We start from the raw sequence: 17,321 nt of genomic DNA, 5'->3' as shown, positions 1-17,321 counted from the left end.
AAGAGGGAATTGATTTAAGTCCTCTCTGTCAAGAGCCTTTTTTCAAACCACAGTTTTGGATATATGCTCCTTAGTTTTAGACTAACTACAAAGAAGAGTTTACAATTTTATATTTTTCTACCTCTATTAAGGCAAGTAAAGAGTCTAAAAACAGGTTAAGAGCAGAAAAAAACCATTATTTTTTTTTACTACTGTAGGATGCGGGCCCTAGGTTTTTTTTCTCCCCTGTAGCTGCCTGAGATTGAGCGAAGACGGGTAAATACTCTCTTAATCTATGGGTATTTTAATTATTTTTTTCAAGAAACGAAGGCTATATGGAAGATTTATTAATCAATGGGCAGTTGGTCTCACTGAGGGAGAATCCCAGAAAGACAGAAAGGAAAAAAATTGCAAGAGGAAAAGCAAAACTTAATGGAAATGTAGAAATAGTAAAGAAAGAAAAAAAGATTTCCTGCAAGTGTGCAAATACTGCATGGAAAACAAGGTAAAAATGATAGCGTTAGACAATGATGGTATTATTGTTTAAAAAATCATGACAAAATGTAAAACTAAACCAGCAGGTCAAAAGCTGAACTCGAAATGCTGAAAAAATTGGGGACCCATAGACCCAGTTGGCCAACCTGAGTGCTTATGCTAGAAAAAACACAACATTTTGATTTTTGGATTATTGTTTCCCTTTAAACCCCTTGCTGTGAGTTTAAAGCTTTTGTTTTGTTGTGATTTCAAGCCCGTTCTGAGGAGTTCAGAATATCCACAAAGGAGCCTGCTCGAGCAGAATTACTCTGTGGGTACCAGGGAGTTCAGTCGATTTCTTAAAATTTAGGCTGGATTTATCCTGTTCTACCTGCTCTCCTGCTATTCAGAAATTTAGCTCATGTTAAAATCAGAGGTAATGCTTGTTAATGCATCAAATAAAGATTGTGAGAAACCTGAAGAATGTGATGAATTGCAGCTGAGAACCACCTGTGTTAACCCCTGCCCTGCCTGCCCCAGGAGAGCATTTGTGGTCCAAAATGGAAAACCAGGTACAAGGGACTATCTTGCTTGTGAAGTTGTTGCTCATTCCTGTGAGGTAATTATTGGACAATATATTTAGGAAGAAGAGAAGAAATTTGCTTTTCCACAAGCCAAAGAAGAGGAGTGAGTAAGTAAGTGTGGTTATAATTTGTTTATAATTAGGGTCTAATTAGACAGCAAACTTTTCCCGTTAGAGGAAAATTTGCTGGATTTCTGTCAAATTTTGGAGTGTTTTAAACATCGTTTCCGTAAAGAATGTAGAAAGGAGATGAACTAGTCCACTTGCCAGCCAGTCCACCTTCACCAGCTTGGTCTCCTGCAAAAGAGCTGCACCATTAGGTGACAGCCTGTGAGTAATTGGAAAGGTGAAGTTTCAATGCAGTATTAAAAACTGAATTAGTGATGTCTTGAGCTCTTGGTATGAGTCAGGCAAACCTTTGAGGCAGGGTTTAGTTTGTCTGGGGTTTGTTTGGTTTTATTTTTTTTTTTGGCTGGGGCTGGGGGTTGTTTGTTTTGATTTTGGTTTTGTGGCTTTTGTTATTGTTGCTATTTTTGTCTTGTTTTCCCCAAAGAGTAATGTGGTAATATAAAAGTACAGACATATGAGGGTCATGGTAGCTTAATGCTACCCTCTGAAAAAAGATCACAATGTTTTTGGATCAAGTAAATTATTTTATGTTGGTCTTGGTTATTTCTTTGTGTTTTCTACAAATGTTCCAGTAATCGCCTTTCATTAGAAGAAATTATTAATGAAAGACTTAACAACTATGAGTGCTTTAGCAAATAGCCCCCAAAACTGCAGTTTCAAGGTTGAGTAATTGTTCCCAGCCATCCACCCAGCCCCAATAGCAACGGGGATAACAAAAGCTACTTTTTTTTCTGCTGTGGGGATTAAGAACAGGTGTTTCCAATGCATTTTTCCAGCAGCCAACACTTTTACCAGCTGCTTTCATAAAACTTCAGTCAGCTAATTCAATGTAATTTGTGTCAGATTAATAGTATTACATACATGCAATAATATTACACACATGTAATTCTCATCTTCCATAAACAGTATTCAGTTTTCACCATCAAATGAGGAGGTTTCCTGAAAGAGCCAATATTTTTTATGAGTTGTTGGCACTATTCTTTTATGTTGCATTAAGTATAGTTGTGCCTGTGTTGATGCTGCATTTGTGCTGTGAGGGTCTCCCCAGGCCCTCACTATTTTTGCTCTGTGTGCCACGTCCAAATTCTGCAATGCCAGGGTAGGGCAGTATCTTGGCTTAACCCCAAATACGGTGAGATTTCTTAAAAACCGGCATTTTTCTGCTCATTTTTTTCTGTTTGGTCCAAGTAGAATGTATTCTCAGGGGATGCATAGCCTATAATTGTCAACGAGAACTTTTAAGAACCTGATGATTTTTTTTTTAAAATCCCTAATTTTTGTTTGACCTTGTTTTTAGAGGGTCCTTAATGATCCTGGGCTGTGGAGCAATGCATGGCTGTGCTAATGATGTGGGGGCAGGCTCTGTACCTTCCTCCGTGGGAAAGACTGAGTAGCATCTATCAGCACTTACCTCTGGGAGAGGTTTCCTGGCCTGGGTTCCTTTGTGTGGCCTGTTTCCTTCTTGTGGCCTCAAGCTCAGACCCTGCCAAACTACTGTAGTAATTGCTTCTCCTTAAATTTTTGCTGAGATCTGGGGATCACTTGGTTGTGCAGTTCCAGTGGACATAAAAAATATCAAGATGTTTAAACTGTCAGCTCTGGCAAACTGCTGGTGCCTCTGGCCTGCCCTTAAACCACTTATTTATGTAGCCCATGACTGCCTATTTATTTAGACTGAGGCGGGTTTTTTGGGGAGGGAAGGTTATATTTTCTCCAAACTGGAGAAAATATAACTGTCTTGGTGCATGGGCTCTGTTTTGGATCTTGCTGCAAAGAGCTGCATCTGTGTGGATAGAGAAGCTCACCAGGCTTGCAAAAAGGAGCCACTGGACGGAGAGGAGTAAGAAAAGTAAGAAAGAAAAGTTCCTAGTAGTGTGCCATAAGCTGCATCCCTTAGGATTACCAGGGTTTCCTTCAAACAAATTATCTTTGAAAAAATCAACTGAAGTGGTACCAGAGTTGTGTCCTGCCTTGTTAATTTGCTTGAACAAAGAGATGTAAATAGTAAACTTAAAAAAAAAAAAAGATAGTCAGTTTTATGAAACAACAAGGAGTTTTATTAAGATATTTTATTATGTGTCTCTGTAAGGAATAGACCAACAACCATATAAAAGCTTACAAAGATGGTTAACCTTCAACACTATAAATGTGTTAACGTGACAGAAGAAATTCACAATTTTGCATCTTTATTGACTTTTACAGAGTGAAGGGAGAAAGTTCTCAACTATGACATGCCAATGGCTATCTTTGACAGGAGACATTTACAATTCTTTAAATCTTTTACATTTTTGGGTTTTTAAGCAAGTCAATAACCCTGACTTGCAGAGTTAGGAGTGAAAAATACATTAGCACCATCATATTAGTCTTTTACACTTCCCTAATTTTAGTGGTCTTGACCAGCAATGACAGGAAAGTAGAGAAGCACCTTTGACAACAGAATACAATCCAACAATAAAATTATGGTGACTACTGACATTAAGGTATTAAACTCTTAAAGTATACTGTACTTTTCACAGCTAATCAGTACAGAAATAGATGTTTTTGTACCAAATGATTCTATGGAATTGACACTGGGTCCAATGTGTTTTGACTGATTTGATTGATTTTTGGTTTGACTCAGACACATCCCAGTTTCTGTCCATGTTGAGGTAGTTGAAACAGGGAGGTCTTCCTAGCTTTATGGACTGCATCTTGGAAAGAAGGGTAAACTTTGGTACTGGGAGCAATCAGTGCTTTTTAAATTGGCTAACATTCAACTAATAGAACACAGTGTTGTTTTATTAAGTGTTGAAGTTGTATTATAGCACCACGGAGACATGTTTTGAAGATGGAATTTGGTAAAAAAAAAATAGAGCAAAAAGCATTTTTACTGTATTTTGTGTAATAGCAAAAAAAAAAAAAAACACCCTTGATATCAAATTGATTTTTCCCCCAGAAATTTTGTTAATAAATAACTGGGATACAGATGGTCACCTGTACTAGCTGACAAGGCTTAAACAAAGGAGCATGGTTGGAGTGTGAATCCGTTTGCTGGGGTTTCAGAAAGAGCAGAATCTTGGATTTATAAGAAGCAGACTGGGCCAACGTCCACACCAAATTCCTGATCAGGACCACCGATATCTATGGGTGCAATATCAACCACGGGCAACCTCATTGGCTTGCGTGTCCTGTATTCAAAGACTGTTTTACCCCATTCACCAGTGTGTTTCTGTGAAGTTAAAAAGAAGAGGAAAAAAAAATGTTAGAGAAATGAGTGCTGGGGCAATGTGAAAACCATCCCACAGTTTATCAGATTTCATGTTCTCCGTTTCCATACTAATGTGTCCCTTTCAACCCCGTGAAAACTGGTTGCAGCCTCTGTGGCAATGAACATATAGACAAGGCATTCTTCATTTCTGGACTGTTTGTGTGAGGGCTTGTGGCTCAAAAGGGTTGGAATCCTGACGGACAGTAAAGTGCTCTGGAGCAGTTCTAGCATCCTGACTTTGGACTGAAATGTGCTCTGCCGTGCTGAGAGATGGTACAAATGGCTACTCTGTAAAAGTGGTTTTGGCCTCTAGAGTGTCAGCAGTGATGAGGCAGCTCTTTATGTTGGTGTTAAAGAAATGACCATGAAGTGGCTGTGATGTAGATATGTTCACACATCCTTAAATGGCAAATTTAGCATACAGTGTTTGTTGGCCTTTTGGAACCTTAAACACCAGGAGGGAGAAAAATGTGGACAGTAATAGTGTTTTGCATTTGTTACTGGAAAGGCTGCAGATGCTGATAGACCAGCATGCTCAGGGGTGTTACTGCTCCTCTCCAGTGCTTTCTGCTGCAGTGAAGAAGGCACAGGGAAGCAATATTGGATCTGCAAAATAACTGCGTTTGCCCCTTCCCATAATCACAGCCCATGGCTTCAAATCAGCTAGCCTTGATTTGTTGGTATGGTTAGTTTTAGAGCTGACATGGGATGGATTAAAACTTGTTAACTGTGACTTCAGTGTGTTGACTCTAAAGCAAGGAGGTACGTGTAAAGCAAATATTTTAATGGAAGTGCACCTCACTTTCTACACTTGCTATGGGAATGAAACTTCTAGTGTACAGGATCTGAGTTTCCCCTATTAGGGGCAGCTGTATTCTTTCCTTGCCCAGACCATGCAAAGCTCTCTCCTTCTTATTTATCTGCATTATTTATCAAACTACAGCAGTAAATTCCTGTTTACTTACCGTACAGCCATCTTCAAGAACAGCATATGTGAATTTGCTGTTTCCTTCAGCCTTGATCTCGCTTTCCGTAGAGCTCATCAGTTTGAGAGCCTTTTTAACGTTCCCACTGGCTTCATCCATGTAGGCAATGCTGTTCTTGCAGTGGTAGGTGACGTTCTGGGAGGCACGGCTGGAGAGGATGCGGAGGAAGGCCAGCTGAACTTCTGAGACATCCTCGGGAAGCTCAGGATCCCCATAGCTGAACTGCAGAGTGCCACAAATACACAACAGTGTTTAGTCATGTCTAGGGACAGCCTACATCATGATTATTTCACCTATTTATTTTTTAGTAGGCTGTGATGTACAGTATGGGCTGTTAACTGTGGTTGTTTCTCACCTGGAAGCCTCCATTCATAGATTCTCCAAACCAAATGTGTTTGTTCCCACTGTTTGCACCGGTCCACCAGTTTTTCCTTGGCACAATCCCAGGGTTAGCACTGAGGCATGTCTCACCAGTTTCCATATTGCAGTATACTTTAATAGCATCCATCTTGCAGCCCTGGTTTGGATCAATCCAGTACTCCCCTAGAGGGAAAAAAACCCAAAATGTTAAGGAGTTTAATATATTTGGAGAAGAATCTGACTGTACGATGGTAAAGCTTATTTCTATGCCAGATTCCTGAGCCAAATTAGGAACCATATTAATTTTAACCGAAGAGATATCACAGAAAATAAGATGATATAAAAATATACTGGGTTCATGTGAATATTGTAATGGGACTGACATTTGAAATAAATATAGAACTTATACTTGTGATGTTTTATTCCCTAAAATTATTTAAACATATGTTCACTTATAAGGACATAAGGAATAGGGTTGAAATCAGTGCATATACTGTTTAAATGTATAGTTACTTAAAGTTTAAAATTATTTTTATGTTTATCATCTTTATCAGGACATTTGTTCAAAAAAAAAAATCAAATTTTTTATAGCAGATCACTGCATTTAAATACTGAGTTTAAAAAACAAACAAACAAACAAACAAACAAACCAACACCCAAGACCTGCTACCATTGGTGAAAATAAAATCTAAACGTACCGCTCTTGAGCTCGGGATGGCAGAATTTCAGATCTCTGCAGTTGCGAGCTGGATTCTTCCGTGACCCGTCAGGACTAATGATGTTTTCAATCTGGTTGTTAATTGATTTCATTGTAGATATGATGTCACTCAGATTGATATCATTTTCTTTTGGCTCATCTCGATATTCATACCCGTAGCCCACTGGACCTTTCTCACCAGCACCCAGGCCAACTGCACCACCACAGCACGGACCAGGAGGACCAGAAGGACCAGGAAGACCAGGCTGGCCTGGTGGACCCTAAAAAATATAATGAATGTAGCCCTGAACAGAGATCATAGGTTAAAACTAAAGGTCTGCCCTAATCTTAAAAAAAAAAAGAGAGTTCTCACATAGACATTTTATTTACTCATTCATTAATTAAACAGATGTTTAATGTCTGTTAGAGTTTCCAGGCCTGTATTTTCCTAAGACTGGAATTTTTCTCCCCTAATTTTGTCAAGCTGTGACTGTTCTTTGGTCTGGGCTGTCAGAAGGAGAAAAAACCCTTCCCACCAAAATCCAGAGAATGGCCACTTCTTGGCTTTAGGAGGTGATTATGAGAGTGACCTTTTTGCAGCTCTGGCCACTCCAGAGGAGTCTAGAAAATCCATTTCATAGCTTCCAAGAGACAAAGGGAGTCTGTGCTCCGCAATGGAGACCCCGCTGTACGTGGAAAAGTCAATGATCATCCAAGACTAACACGATGCCCAGTGCACCAGTAGTTACACTAAACTACAAATGAGCTGTATTTTTCTGGATTTAGCATTGATAGCTAGATATCTTCTGCCACAGACAGAATTTCCGAGGGAGATATTTAAAGAGGAGAGCACCCTACATTTCTTGAATATTCCCTAAATATTTGTCTCTGTGAGCGTGCACTGTTTACTTACGGCAGGGCCGCTTTCACCTCTGGTACCACGGGGGCCAGGAGGACCAATTGGACCTGGGTATCCACTTCTACCCTCTTTTCCAGGTGGTCCAGCTGGTCCTGGGGGACCCTAGAACAATGATGAACACAAATAGTATGGTCAAAATAGTTTATGAGAGTTTATGAGGCAATATCAAATTCAGAAATACTTTGTGAGATATGTCGAACATTTCTGCAAAATTTCTCATGTGTTTTGTCTTTCTGTTAGGATGGTCGATGAAAAAAAAAAAAAATATATATATATAAACCAAACAGTCTGATTTTTCCTTGCAGTTAGGCTAGGTAATGAGTTTTTCTTACCTTTGGACCTGAAGGTCCTGGACTTCCCAGTGCACCTTGTGGACCCAGGGGACCCTATGAAGAAAAGAAAAGTCAGTCATGCACGTTCTGCTAATATTTTGCAACTAGCTGGATATACCTTATAACTTATATACCTTAAATAAAGACATCGAAAACATCTTTCAGATTATATGAAACACATCCTTGTAAAAAGACTATGTTGGATATCAGAGAGAATGGTTGGCATTCCTTGACCAGAAAAAAACTCAGTTGTTCTCTATAAGAAAACATATTAGTGATGTGTCATCCAAAATGCAAGAAAGCCAATTGACACCAATGAGCTTTGGATGAAATCTTGTCTTAATAAGAATACATAACTATAGGTTCAAAATGCTGCAGTTTTAACCATATTACCAGTGAAATATTGTAAATAATTTGACAAAAACTCATGTTTTCAAATGCATTTAAAATTTGCTCTACATATGCATTACAAAGAACTAAGCCATTTGTTTAATAATTATTGAACATCTTGCACTCATTGTGTAAATGAGAATTTATCAGATTTTTACTCATATTGTACATTAGAGAATGGATTATATTGTGTTGTTAAATAGGTTGGTATTGGTGCCACCTTTCGTAGATGAATTGAGTGAGTTTTGGTTTCTTGGTTCTCACTTGTGTCATGAGTGCTATTAATAGTTTTTTTGGGTATAAATCCCTCTTTAAACTTTTATCTGTCATAAACATCCAGGGAATGCCTTTCTATTCCTGCCCATCAATTCTTCTAGCTATTAAGAACTGCTCAAATTGGTAATGCATGTTTACAATTCAGTAGTTTACAATTTCATCCCCATTTTGCCCTGATATTACTTCCTATAAAAGATACATGACAGAAGAAAGGTATTTGGATTCTGACTAGCTTTAATTGTCTGCCTAGGATGGATTTCTAATACACATAGATATTTCAACCCATACTTCTATCTTTTCTAATTTAATCAGGAATAGCCTATGTAAATAATTCAAAAAGTGTTTATTGGAAGGGATTATAGTAAACCCAGTTTCAGCTCCTACCAGCTTTCTTCCACTTTTCTGTTAATGCTTCTTTCAGGTTCATTCAGAGAATCTGGACTTTTGAACACATTTGACAGTCAAATTACACAGGTTCTTTATAATTTTTTTCCTTTCTCAGTAAATTAGTTGAGGCTAACAAGGCACCTCAGACCTAAACCACAGAAACTAAGAACAGCTGTAGTTCCCAAATCAATACAAAATACTCACAGGAGGACCAGGTAGACCGGGGGAACCGGGAAACCCTCTATGACCCTTTATGCCGGGGCCGCCTCGTTCACCAGCGTCACCTTTATCACCACGAGGACCTTGAGGACCCTGTAAGAGTAGAGTTGCAACAAAAGGAAAAAATAAGGAGATAAGAGCAATGCCCAAATAACAGGGAACAGTGAATGGATGATATCACAAATACTTTAAATATAACTTACAGCAGGACCACGAGCACCAGCAGGACCAGTAGAGCCCGGAGGGCCAGGTGGACCCTGTGACGTGATAAGAATGAAATGATATGGGTCACTTGGGGATGCCTAGACCACCTTTTTATTTCCAGATAAGCAGAATACTCAAAGCCAGCAGCTATTTCGAAACAAGAGAAAGCTACACACACAGACACACACAGACACAGATACAGACACACACACACACACACACTCTCTCTCTAATCAGCAAGAATCATGACCAGATCCCCTTTTTACCAATGCCAGCCTTACTCAGCTGCTTGTAGGCACTAGAGCCCTTCTTCACTTTGTGAGGTACTCAGTGCTCAGGCTGTGCTGGTGTCAGCACTTGTGAGAAATAACTTGAAGACTTCCAAAGGCACTCCCTCAGTTTAAATAAATAACATTGCTTGTGCTGCATGGGCACCAGATGGGATGGAAATTAAGACAGGGCCCGGTGGGATGATGTGCTTTTTGGCATCCTATGGAGTACACAGATTTTGAGCTTGATTTCTATAGTTATCAGGAACATAAGCTGAGATGTCTTTCCCCTTGATATGGTTATGGAAGAGGTCCTCAATGGCAAGAAACTATGACAGTAAGAAATGTATGACTCTTCAAAACTTCCTCTTTATTACTGCATGAAATGGACTTTGCATAGGAAAGGTACATAAATAAGCAGTAAGCGATTTACTTTGGTCTTACCTGAAATCCTCTTTCACCAGCTTTCCCAGGTGGGCCAGCAGTACCTGCAGGTCCAGGGTGACCAGGGGGTCCTGGAGCACCAGGAGAGCCACTTTCACCACGGTCACCCTGCAGACAGTAACAGTTGACAGGATAATAAATGTCATGTTTTACAGAACTCAATATAAACAGTATTTTCAACTGAGCATAAGAGATTCAAGGAACAAATTAGGTAGCAGAGAACTGTGCATATTGTCATGCATCTCATGTGTCATTTATTTGGAAATCTAAGTATATTGATGATTTCTTACTTTGCCTCCTGGGGATCCATCGCGTCCAGGCGAGCCATCGGAGCCAGGGTTACCCTGCAAAAGAGGGGGGTATAGTGTGTTCATAAATTGCATGATGAAAGAGCTTGTTTCCCAGTAAGCTTAAATAATGCTCATCAAAAAAGGAGTTTTCTAGCAGGAAGAGTTTGTGGAGGTGGAGTGGCCCCTAAAAGATCTGTAAGGCCTGCATTATTTTGCAGGCGTACAAGCAGTGCAAGTCTCTTGTTCAGTTCCAAGTGAGACAGATGATACCCACAGGCAGTGAAGGGGATGCCAGAGAAAGCAGGCTATGCTACCTTACATGAGAGTGTGATGTGCCCAGGCCCCTGTGCATCAGGCACTTGAGGGAGGCTTTGTGAACCTTAAAGCTCATATCCTCCCAGGGTCTCCCTTTAGTAACTCACAAGCTAGCAGGAAAGAATCACATCCACTCACATCCCTGCCAGGCTCTCCAGGTAAGCCTCTTTGTCCAATAGGACCTTGGGGACCAGGGGCACCACGTTCTCCTGGGACACCGTTGGTGCCTGGTCTACCATCTTCACCCTGAACAAAAAGGGAAAGGATTTTGTTACAGGTAATGTACTTATGAAATACCAGTGTATTATACATCTAATTAATTATGTAGTAATTTTTAAGGAGACCTAATAAAATGATGGGCCAGTGTGGTTTTGGAGATTGTGAATAAACAAGAGAGTATAAAAACTTGGACCAAATGGTTTCTTTTCATTGCTGGTAGCATTCATGCAATGCCATTGAACTCAAGGAATGTTTTTTGTCAGCTAGGAAATAATAAATGGCTATGTCTTATGTGCCCAAAAACAATAGCCAAAACAGTTAAAAACTGCTCTATTGCTGTTTTACTGATAAAATATAAACCAAGCCTCACACCACCTTTTCTGAAGGGAAGTGAAAGTAATTTTCCATTTGAGTCATAATATTTAAGCAAGAAACATTGACAATGAAGCAAAGATACACAACTTGTATCTATCTCACAACTTGTGAGACTATGACTCAGATCTTGTGGTAAGGAGAGTTTATAGCCTCTTCCTTGACCCTCCTTAAAAGTGTGAAGCATCTTCTATACTTCTAGATAATCTGATATGAGACTTGATAACAGGGATAAAAGACATGCCACATTTGCTGGTTGCCAGGCGTTCTAAAGCCTGATCTTATGGATGTAAGCACAAATAACTGTAAATTCTGTTGTCTCTGGACTAAAAAGCATTAAAGACCCCTCCCCCCCACGGCCCCTGACACATTAATTATTTTTTATGTCCCTGCAGTGAATGGCTCTCACCTTGGCTCCTGCCATCCCAGGTGGACCACTTGGGCCACGCAGACCTGGCAAACCCGTGTTACCCCGGCCGCCAACAATGCCTTGAGGACCTGGTTCACCCGGTGCCCCCTGATCGAGGAAAGGTCACATCAATCAATATGAGCGTCTTTAACATTCCATAGGTGGTCACTTATTCTTGACAGACATAATCCCAGTCTGTTGGTGTCACAGTCCCTGGCTGAAGGTGCACTTACCCTTTCTCCTCGTGCGCCTGGTGGCCCTTTTTCCCCTGGTGTACCGGGCTCACCTCTGATTCCAGCAGGTCCTGGACCGCCAGGAGAACCGGCACTACCAGGGGGTCCAGGAGGCCCATCCTTGCCCGCAGGCCCTGCATTACCAGGGGGACCTGGGCTACCCTAAAAAGAATTTTAAAAAGAAGAGTGTGAGCTGAGCTATCTGAAACAGGCGCACACTGGCACTGCTCTTATGAAAGTCAGCCAGACCTGTCGTTGCCTGAAGGCAGATTTAGGGTCCAGCCTCTGTGCACCCAAATCTGATCTGGTGCTGTAAGAGAATCCTTTCATGTATCACTCTCAAAGTTGGTATTTTTTTATCCCTGCTGTCTGGACATACGGTTTGCATAATGTAACACCTGCAGGTTCTGGATGCCCAGTGGCTGTAATGAATCCAACACAGGATACATTTTCCTTACCCAGGGCTCTGCCACAGAAATTGGAAAGAGTAGCAGATCCTTCTGCTTTCTTAAGTCACTGCTGCCAGATACCTTTAACATAGCGTCTTGGACATGTACAGGATGAAATGTCTTTCATTAAAATCTTAGCTGAGCCAATCAATGGAAATAACTGTGTTGACTTTAATCATACCTTAAATAAAATCCTACTTTTCCTTTTTGTTCAGTAATATTCAAATTTTCATCTGCCTGTAACTATGACAGAAAATTAAAATCTGCTTATCCAAATACAAAAGATTTTTTTTACTTTATATCTCAGTTACCATACAACAAAAGTTTGCTTTTAAAATGGTCAAATGCATTTGTATTCTTTTTGTTTTCTTAATTTTTAAAGAATCAAAAATCAGACTAATTTTTACTGTGGGAGTCAAAAGTAGGCACACATTGAACATACAAGGATATTAAGAAACAGCTTTTCTTCACAGACAGATATTATAGAAAAGTTTGGAATTAATGGATGTATCAGGATGTATTTTTATAATAGGACACTGCAGACTGGTAGATTAAACTTCAGATGAAGCCATACCATAAGAAAGAAACTTTGCCTTAAGAACGATTTCAGTTAATCCCAAAACAATTAAATCTTATGCCATTTTATTCTACAGGTACCTAGAAAAAAATCTCAACAATTATCTGCAAGACATAGCTTTGAAAGTGAATACCAGTTCAAAATGAGTATTGAGTATTTCTTGCATCATAAAAGAGCGAGAGAGAAGACAGGATATCTGCCACCAACAGACCTCAAGGACCTGATCCAGGAGAAGGACTTCACTAAGTCTGGCTTTGGAAAAAAACCCATGCTAGAAGGTGTATCAAGACAGTAAGTTAAGTGAATGAATTGCTATTCCATATGATAAGGAGAGTAAACTCCTTATGCAGATTTCCCTAAGTCCAAACATCATATTCAGAAAGATTTTGCATAATATATTTTATTATATTAATATATGCATAAATATACTCCCAAAGTAAGAATAAAAGGGGCATAAGACTACTTACATTGCTACCAGGGGGACCAGGTAGACCACGAGCACCAGGGAAACCAGCAGCACCCTGTAAGAGATCAATACTTTTAGTTGTCATTTTCTGAAGACTGGAAAAAGATGAACAAATTGATTTTTATACACCAGCTGAGTTTGAATTACAGTTAGCTATTTTGCTTGTAAGTTCCCTGTTTTTACAATTTTGCTGTGAATTTTTTTAATACTTTTTTTTTTTGAAGTTGAAGATCACATATGCTCCTCAGAGGTGAATTAATGGGCTCTGAGAAACTTGGAAAAGATGACAAGTAAATATAATGACTGTTGAGATAAGCCATTTTAGAGCCTTGGGTCATTGTGCCAAAAGCTATTTTGTCACCTTACTTATATTAAATCCAATGTAATCCAGACCACTAAACACCTCAACTTTAATTACTCCTTCTAGGACACCTTAGTTATTCTTGAACAGCAGATACTAAAGTCATTGAAGGTTTTTTTTTTTCCACTTACATCGTATTTGTTGTAATAGACAGAGACATTTAGCAGTGACTAAATCAAGGAGATACTCACAGGGCCTCCAGGAGATCCACGGTCTCCTTTTATTCCTTGGGGACCAGGTGGACCCTACACGGAAGGAAGCAGATAAAGCAAAATGATTTGATAAAGACGGAAATCACAGTGAGTGTCAAGAAGTTTCAGGCAGTTCAGCTGCTTGCACTTGGGGGGGCCTGGCCACCTCGAGGCTGTGGGAGAGCTGAAGAAACCTCTCTGTTGCAATAAGGGACAGCAAAGACTTACTGGTGCACCGGGGCCGCCCTGTGGACCCGCAGTTCCAGGTGGTCCAGCCTCTCCTCTCAGACCAGGTGGGCCTCTCTCTCCTTTCCCACCAGGTTCCCCATTTTGGCCCTGAAGAAAAATTATATTGCTTCATTACTACTCAAAAAAAAAAAAAAGCAGATGGTACCACTGTGATGAGAAACCTTATCCAGATACTCTTCTGAAGGGAATTTAAGCATTAAATTAAATGTGAATGCAATTGAACTGTCTTGGTCTGCCAGTATAGAAAGATAGGGACAAAGTCATGTTGCTCTACATGTGACTGAGTAGAGAAAGAGTGGCAGATGTACTTACTGGAGCTCCAGGGAAGCCAGCAGGTCCAGGAAGACCTTGTTCTCCTCGCTCACCCTGTAGAAAACAACATGTCAGCAATGGAAAATGTTAAAAAGATAAGCTTTTCAAGATAACCTACAGGTTAGAGAACACTCCTATTGATGCTGCTGAAGTTTCTTTGTCTTATCAGCCTTTGAAGGAAAAAAAACCCTGTTCCAAAACTACAGTTGCTCCTGAATGCTAAGAACAGGAATTATTTGATAATATGATAATTATCTAAAGTCTGACAGAGTGATCTCAGTTACAACTGTATAAACCCTGAGAACAACCCATGGTGTTTTCCAGATCCAACTGAGATCCCAATGTGCTGTGTTATCAGTATAAAAAAAAATAAATATAAGGGTATTTTTTAAAGTTTACTTAACTGTAAGACAAAATGGACACCACTATTGCTCACACTCTTGCCCTGAGCTATCAGCACAGCCCTCTGACCCCTTTGCACTGTTAAAAGCACTGATTTTCTGAAGGCTTCTTTAGTACCTATAAATCCCAGGAGTCAAGAGCACCTGAATGTGCTTAGCTTATTTACAGCTCAAGTCTCATGAGCTCCAGACAGGGCAGGTACAGCCCTGATGTCTACACCAGGCTACAGGAGCCACGCTCAAGTTATACTGGAAGGAAAGTACTGTCACTCACAGGACCTCCACGGGAACCCATCGGGCCTGGGGCACCTGCTGGGCCAGTCTCTCCCTGTAAGGAACAAGGATGGTTACTGGGTGTTTGTCTGCTCCCCGTGACACAGCTACTGCTGGGACTTCTTACTGCACCACGTGTCACTGCAGGAGATGCTTTACCTTATCTCCGGGTGGGCCGGCAGGACCAGGAGGACCGATGGGACCTACATTGCCCTAAACAACAAGAAAAGAGCATATTTTGTATCAAAATATGACAGTGCTACCTGTGTTTTCATCAGTATCATTTATGTCTCGGTATAAACAGATTGCTAGAGATATTTAAATTGAAGAGAGTCTACAATGCCAGAGTGCTGTTGCAAACTATGTTTTGGAGTGACAGTCTAAATTCACACCATTTTGCAACTGAGAGATCTCCAATGGATTGATAATTTTTTTCTTTTCCCTGCCATCCAAACCTAATTCAAACCCACCTGAAGTTAACAGGCCTCTTTCAATGGTATACACTAAAAGTTACCCGTTGCCCTAACTTTTCATATAAATAACTGATCCACATTTCTTCAGTATATGTTCAATATCTCATGACTGGCTCCCTGAGTTTTTTCTTTCTTGACAATTTAATGTGTACCTTACGGTTTGAAATAAATTTTTTGTATTTCCTCCAACTCAACCAAGCTGCACTGGTATATTTTTCATGCCTCATTATTTTGATGGATGCACTGCTTTCAGGTACTGATTTGATATATATGTATATATTTCAAGTGTCTATTTTATGTGTATATGCTATATAGATGCAAAATCTATCATATGCAGCAACCTGTAGAAGTATCCTGAGTGAGAACGTTTCCTATAGATGTCCTTTTGTGATTCATTATAAACCTGCATTCTCATCAGTCAGATAGATTTTCTCTACTTCTATATGATTGCTTTCCCTCCAAAACATTGTCCCAATTAACTGTGATCTTCTGCTTTCAAAAAATTCCATTATATTTACCCAAGCAACGGTAATCACAAAAACTAGTATTAAGTCTGATTTAGTTTACAAAACTGGTTTGGCACTGCTGGCATGAAACACAATGGGGTTACTACTTTACACCTCTTAGACAGTACTTATTCATTGTAACTCTAAGTTTATTCATGTTCTAAGTGAAGACTGTGTGAAGCTAATGGATAAATTGTTAGATGTTAAAAAAGGTTACTCACTCTCTCTCCTCTTGCACCAGGAAGGCCGTCAGCACCTTTGCCACCAGGTTCTCCCTAGGAGATGTAAGATGTAAAAAGCATAAGCCAAAAGCAAGCATAAGGGAAGGGAAAGGACCTCGTGCTGAGGGTCTCTCAATAACCACATTTCCTTATTGAGATCATACAAATCTAAAATTGGGGATGACATTCTGCCCAGTATTCAGCATCAGATACTACATACTTTGATGGAAAAGAACCCAAATTGATTCAAAATGAAGCCTATGCCAAATTGTTTGCCTGTGGTATGAATTATTCTCATAGTTTATTAGCTGGTTTGATGTATCCATCCCCAAAGAGATCTAGCACAGCAAAATATCTAGCATATATTAAAGCAGGGGGAAAATCCCATATTTTTCAGCATATAGGACCCATATCGCATTGCTAACTCAACAGTACTGCTACACAATCTACACCTCTGAAATCAGGCCAAAAGTGAAGACATGAACAAACCCAGTGCTTTGTGGGAAGCTAACACTAAATTAGCATAAAATTGGCAGTGTGTCTGTGTTACCCTCTCCCCTTTTGGTCCAGGACTTCCAGAAGCTCCTCTTTCTCCTGGCATTCCCTGTAAGCCAGGCAGTCCTGTGCCTCCAGGGGGACCAGGTGGTCCGGGAGGACCCTAAGGGGTATGAAAAAATAATTAGAAAAACAAGATTAACCTGAATGAGACACATAATAGCAGGAAAACAAGAAAGTTGGTGGGTACCTTGGCACCTTCTGTACCAGCAGGACCTGGCCCACCTCTTGTTCCAGGAGGTCCTGGGGGACCCTGTGCACCACGTTCACCTGGGATACCATTTTCACCCTGTGACAAAGAAATGCATTATTCTTTGTTTTCAAGCTCATGCTGTGTTAATTCTTTCATGTAATTCAGAAAAGTTGCTTTATTATTTACCTTAGGGCCTGGGAATCCCGGTCCTCCAACATCACCTTTTGGCCCCTGGTTACGAGAAAATAAGTGTAAGTTATCCATGCACTTGGTAAATCTCCATTATGGTTGGCATCCTGTTTCTCCCCTCTGTTATCCCTAAAATCAGACTTCTCTGCTCTGAATAGAGCTGAGAACTGAC

General features: G+C 40.1%; 1 protein-coding gene across 1 annotated transcript in view; it reads right to left on the bottom strand.

Annotated features, from left to right (window-relative positions):
• Positions 1-3,199: 3,199 nt before the first annotated feature.
• COL3A1 (collagen type III alpha 1 chain) overlaps positions 3,200-17,321 on the bottom strand; it is a 50,572-nt gene continuing 36,450 nt past the window's right edge. The window contains exons 29-51 of the mRNA XM_017836870.1: positions 17,147-17,191; positions 16,958-17,056; positions 16,763-16,870; positions 16,213-16,266; positions 15,172-15,225; positions 15,014-15,067; positions 14,339-14,392; positions 14,006-14,113; positions 13,778-13,831; positions 13,227-13,280; positions 11,734-11,895; positions 11,501-11,608; positions 10,639-10,746; positions 10,186-10,239; positions 9,896-10,003; positions 9,182-9,235; positions 8,964-9,071; positions 7,707-7,760; positions 7,369-7,476; positions 6,457-6,736; positions 5,754-5,941; positions 5,378-5,620; positions 3,200-4,373 (exon numbers count right to left, since the gene is read on the bottom strand). Of these exons, the coding sequence (XP_017692359.1) occupies positions 4,227-4,373; positions 5,378-5,620; positions 5,754-5,941; positions 6,457-6,736; positions 7,369-7,476; positions 7,707-7,760; positions 8,964-9,071; positions 9,182-9,235; positions 9,896-10,003; positions 10,186-10,239; positions 10,639-10,746; positions 11,501-11,608; positions 11,734-11,895; positions 13,227-13,280; positions 13,778-13,831; positions 14,006-14,113; positions 14,339-14,392; positions 15,014-15,067; positions 15,172-15,225; positions 16,213-16,266; positions 16,763-16,870; positions 16,958-17,056; positions 17,147-17,191 (2,406 nt within the window). The 3' untranslated portion in view covers positions 3,200-4,226. The remainder of the gene's footprint in view (positions 4,374-5,377; positions 5,621-5,753; positions 5,942-6,456; positions 6,737-7,368; positions 7,477-7,706; positions 7,761-8,963; positions 9,072-9,181; positions 9,236-9,895; positions 10,004-10,185; positions 10,240-10,638; positions 10,747-11,500; positions 11,609-11,733; positions 11,896-13,226; positions 13,281-13,777; positions 13,832-14,005; positions 14,114-14,338; positions 14,393-15,013; positions 15,068-15,171; positions 15,226-16,212; positions 16,267-16,762; positions 16,871-16,957; positions 17,057-17,146; positions 17,192-17,321) is intronic.

Source organism: Lepidothrix coronata, unplaced genomic scaffold (assembly GCF_001604755.1).
Source record: "Lepidothrix coronata isolate B3197 unplaced genomic scaffold, Lepidothrix_coronata-1.0 Scaffold286, whole genome shotgun sequence".
NCBI classification, from domain to species: Eukaryota; Metazoa; Chordata; class Aves; order Passeriformes; family Pipridae; genus Lepidothrix; species Lepidothrix coronata.
The sequence above is the reverse complement of the archived record's forward strand: the minus strand, read 5'-3'. Positions and strand labels throughout refer to the sequence as shown.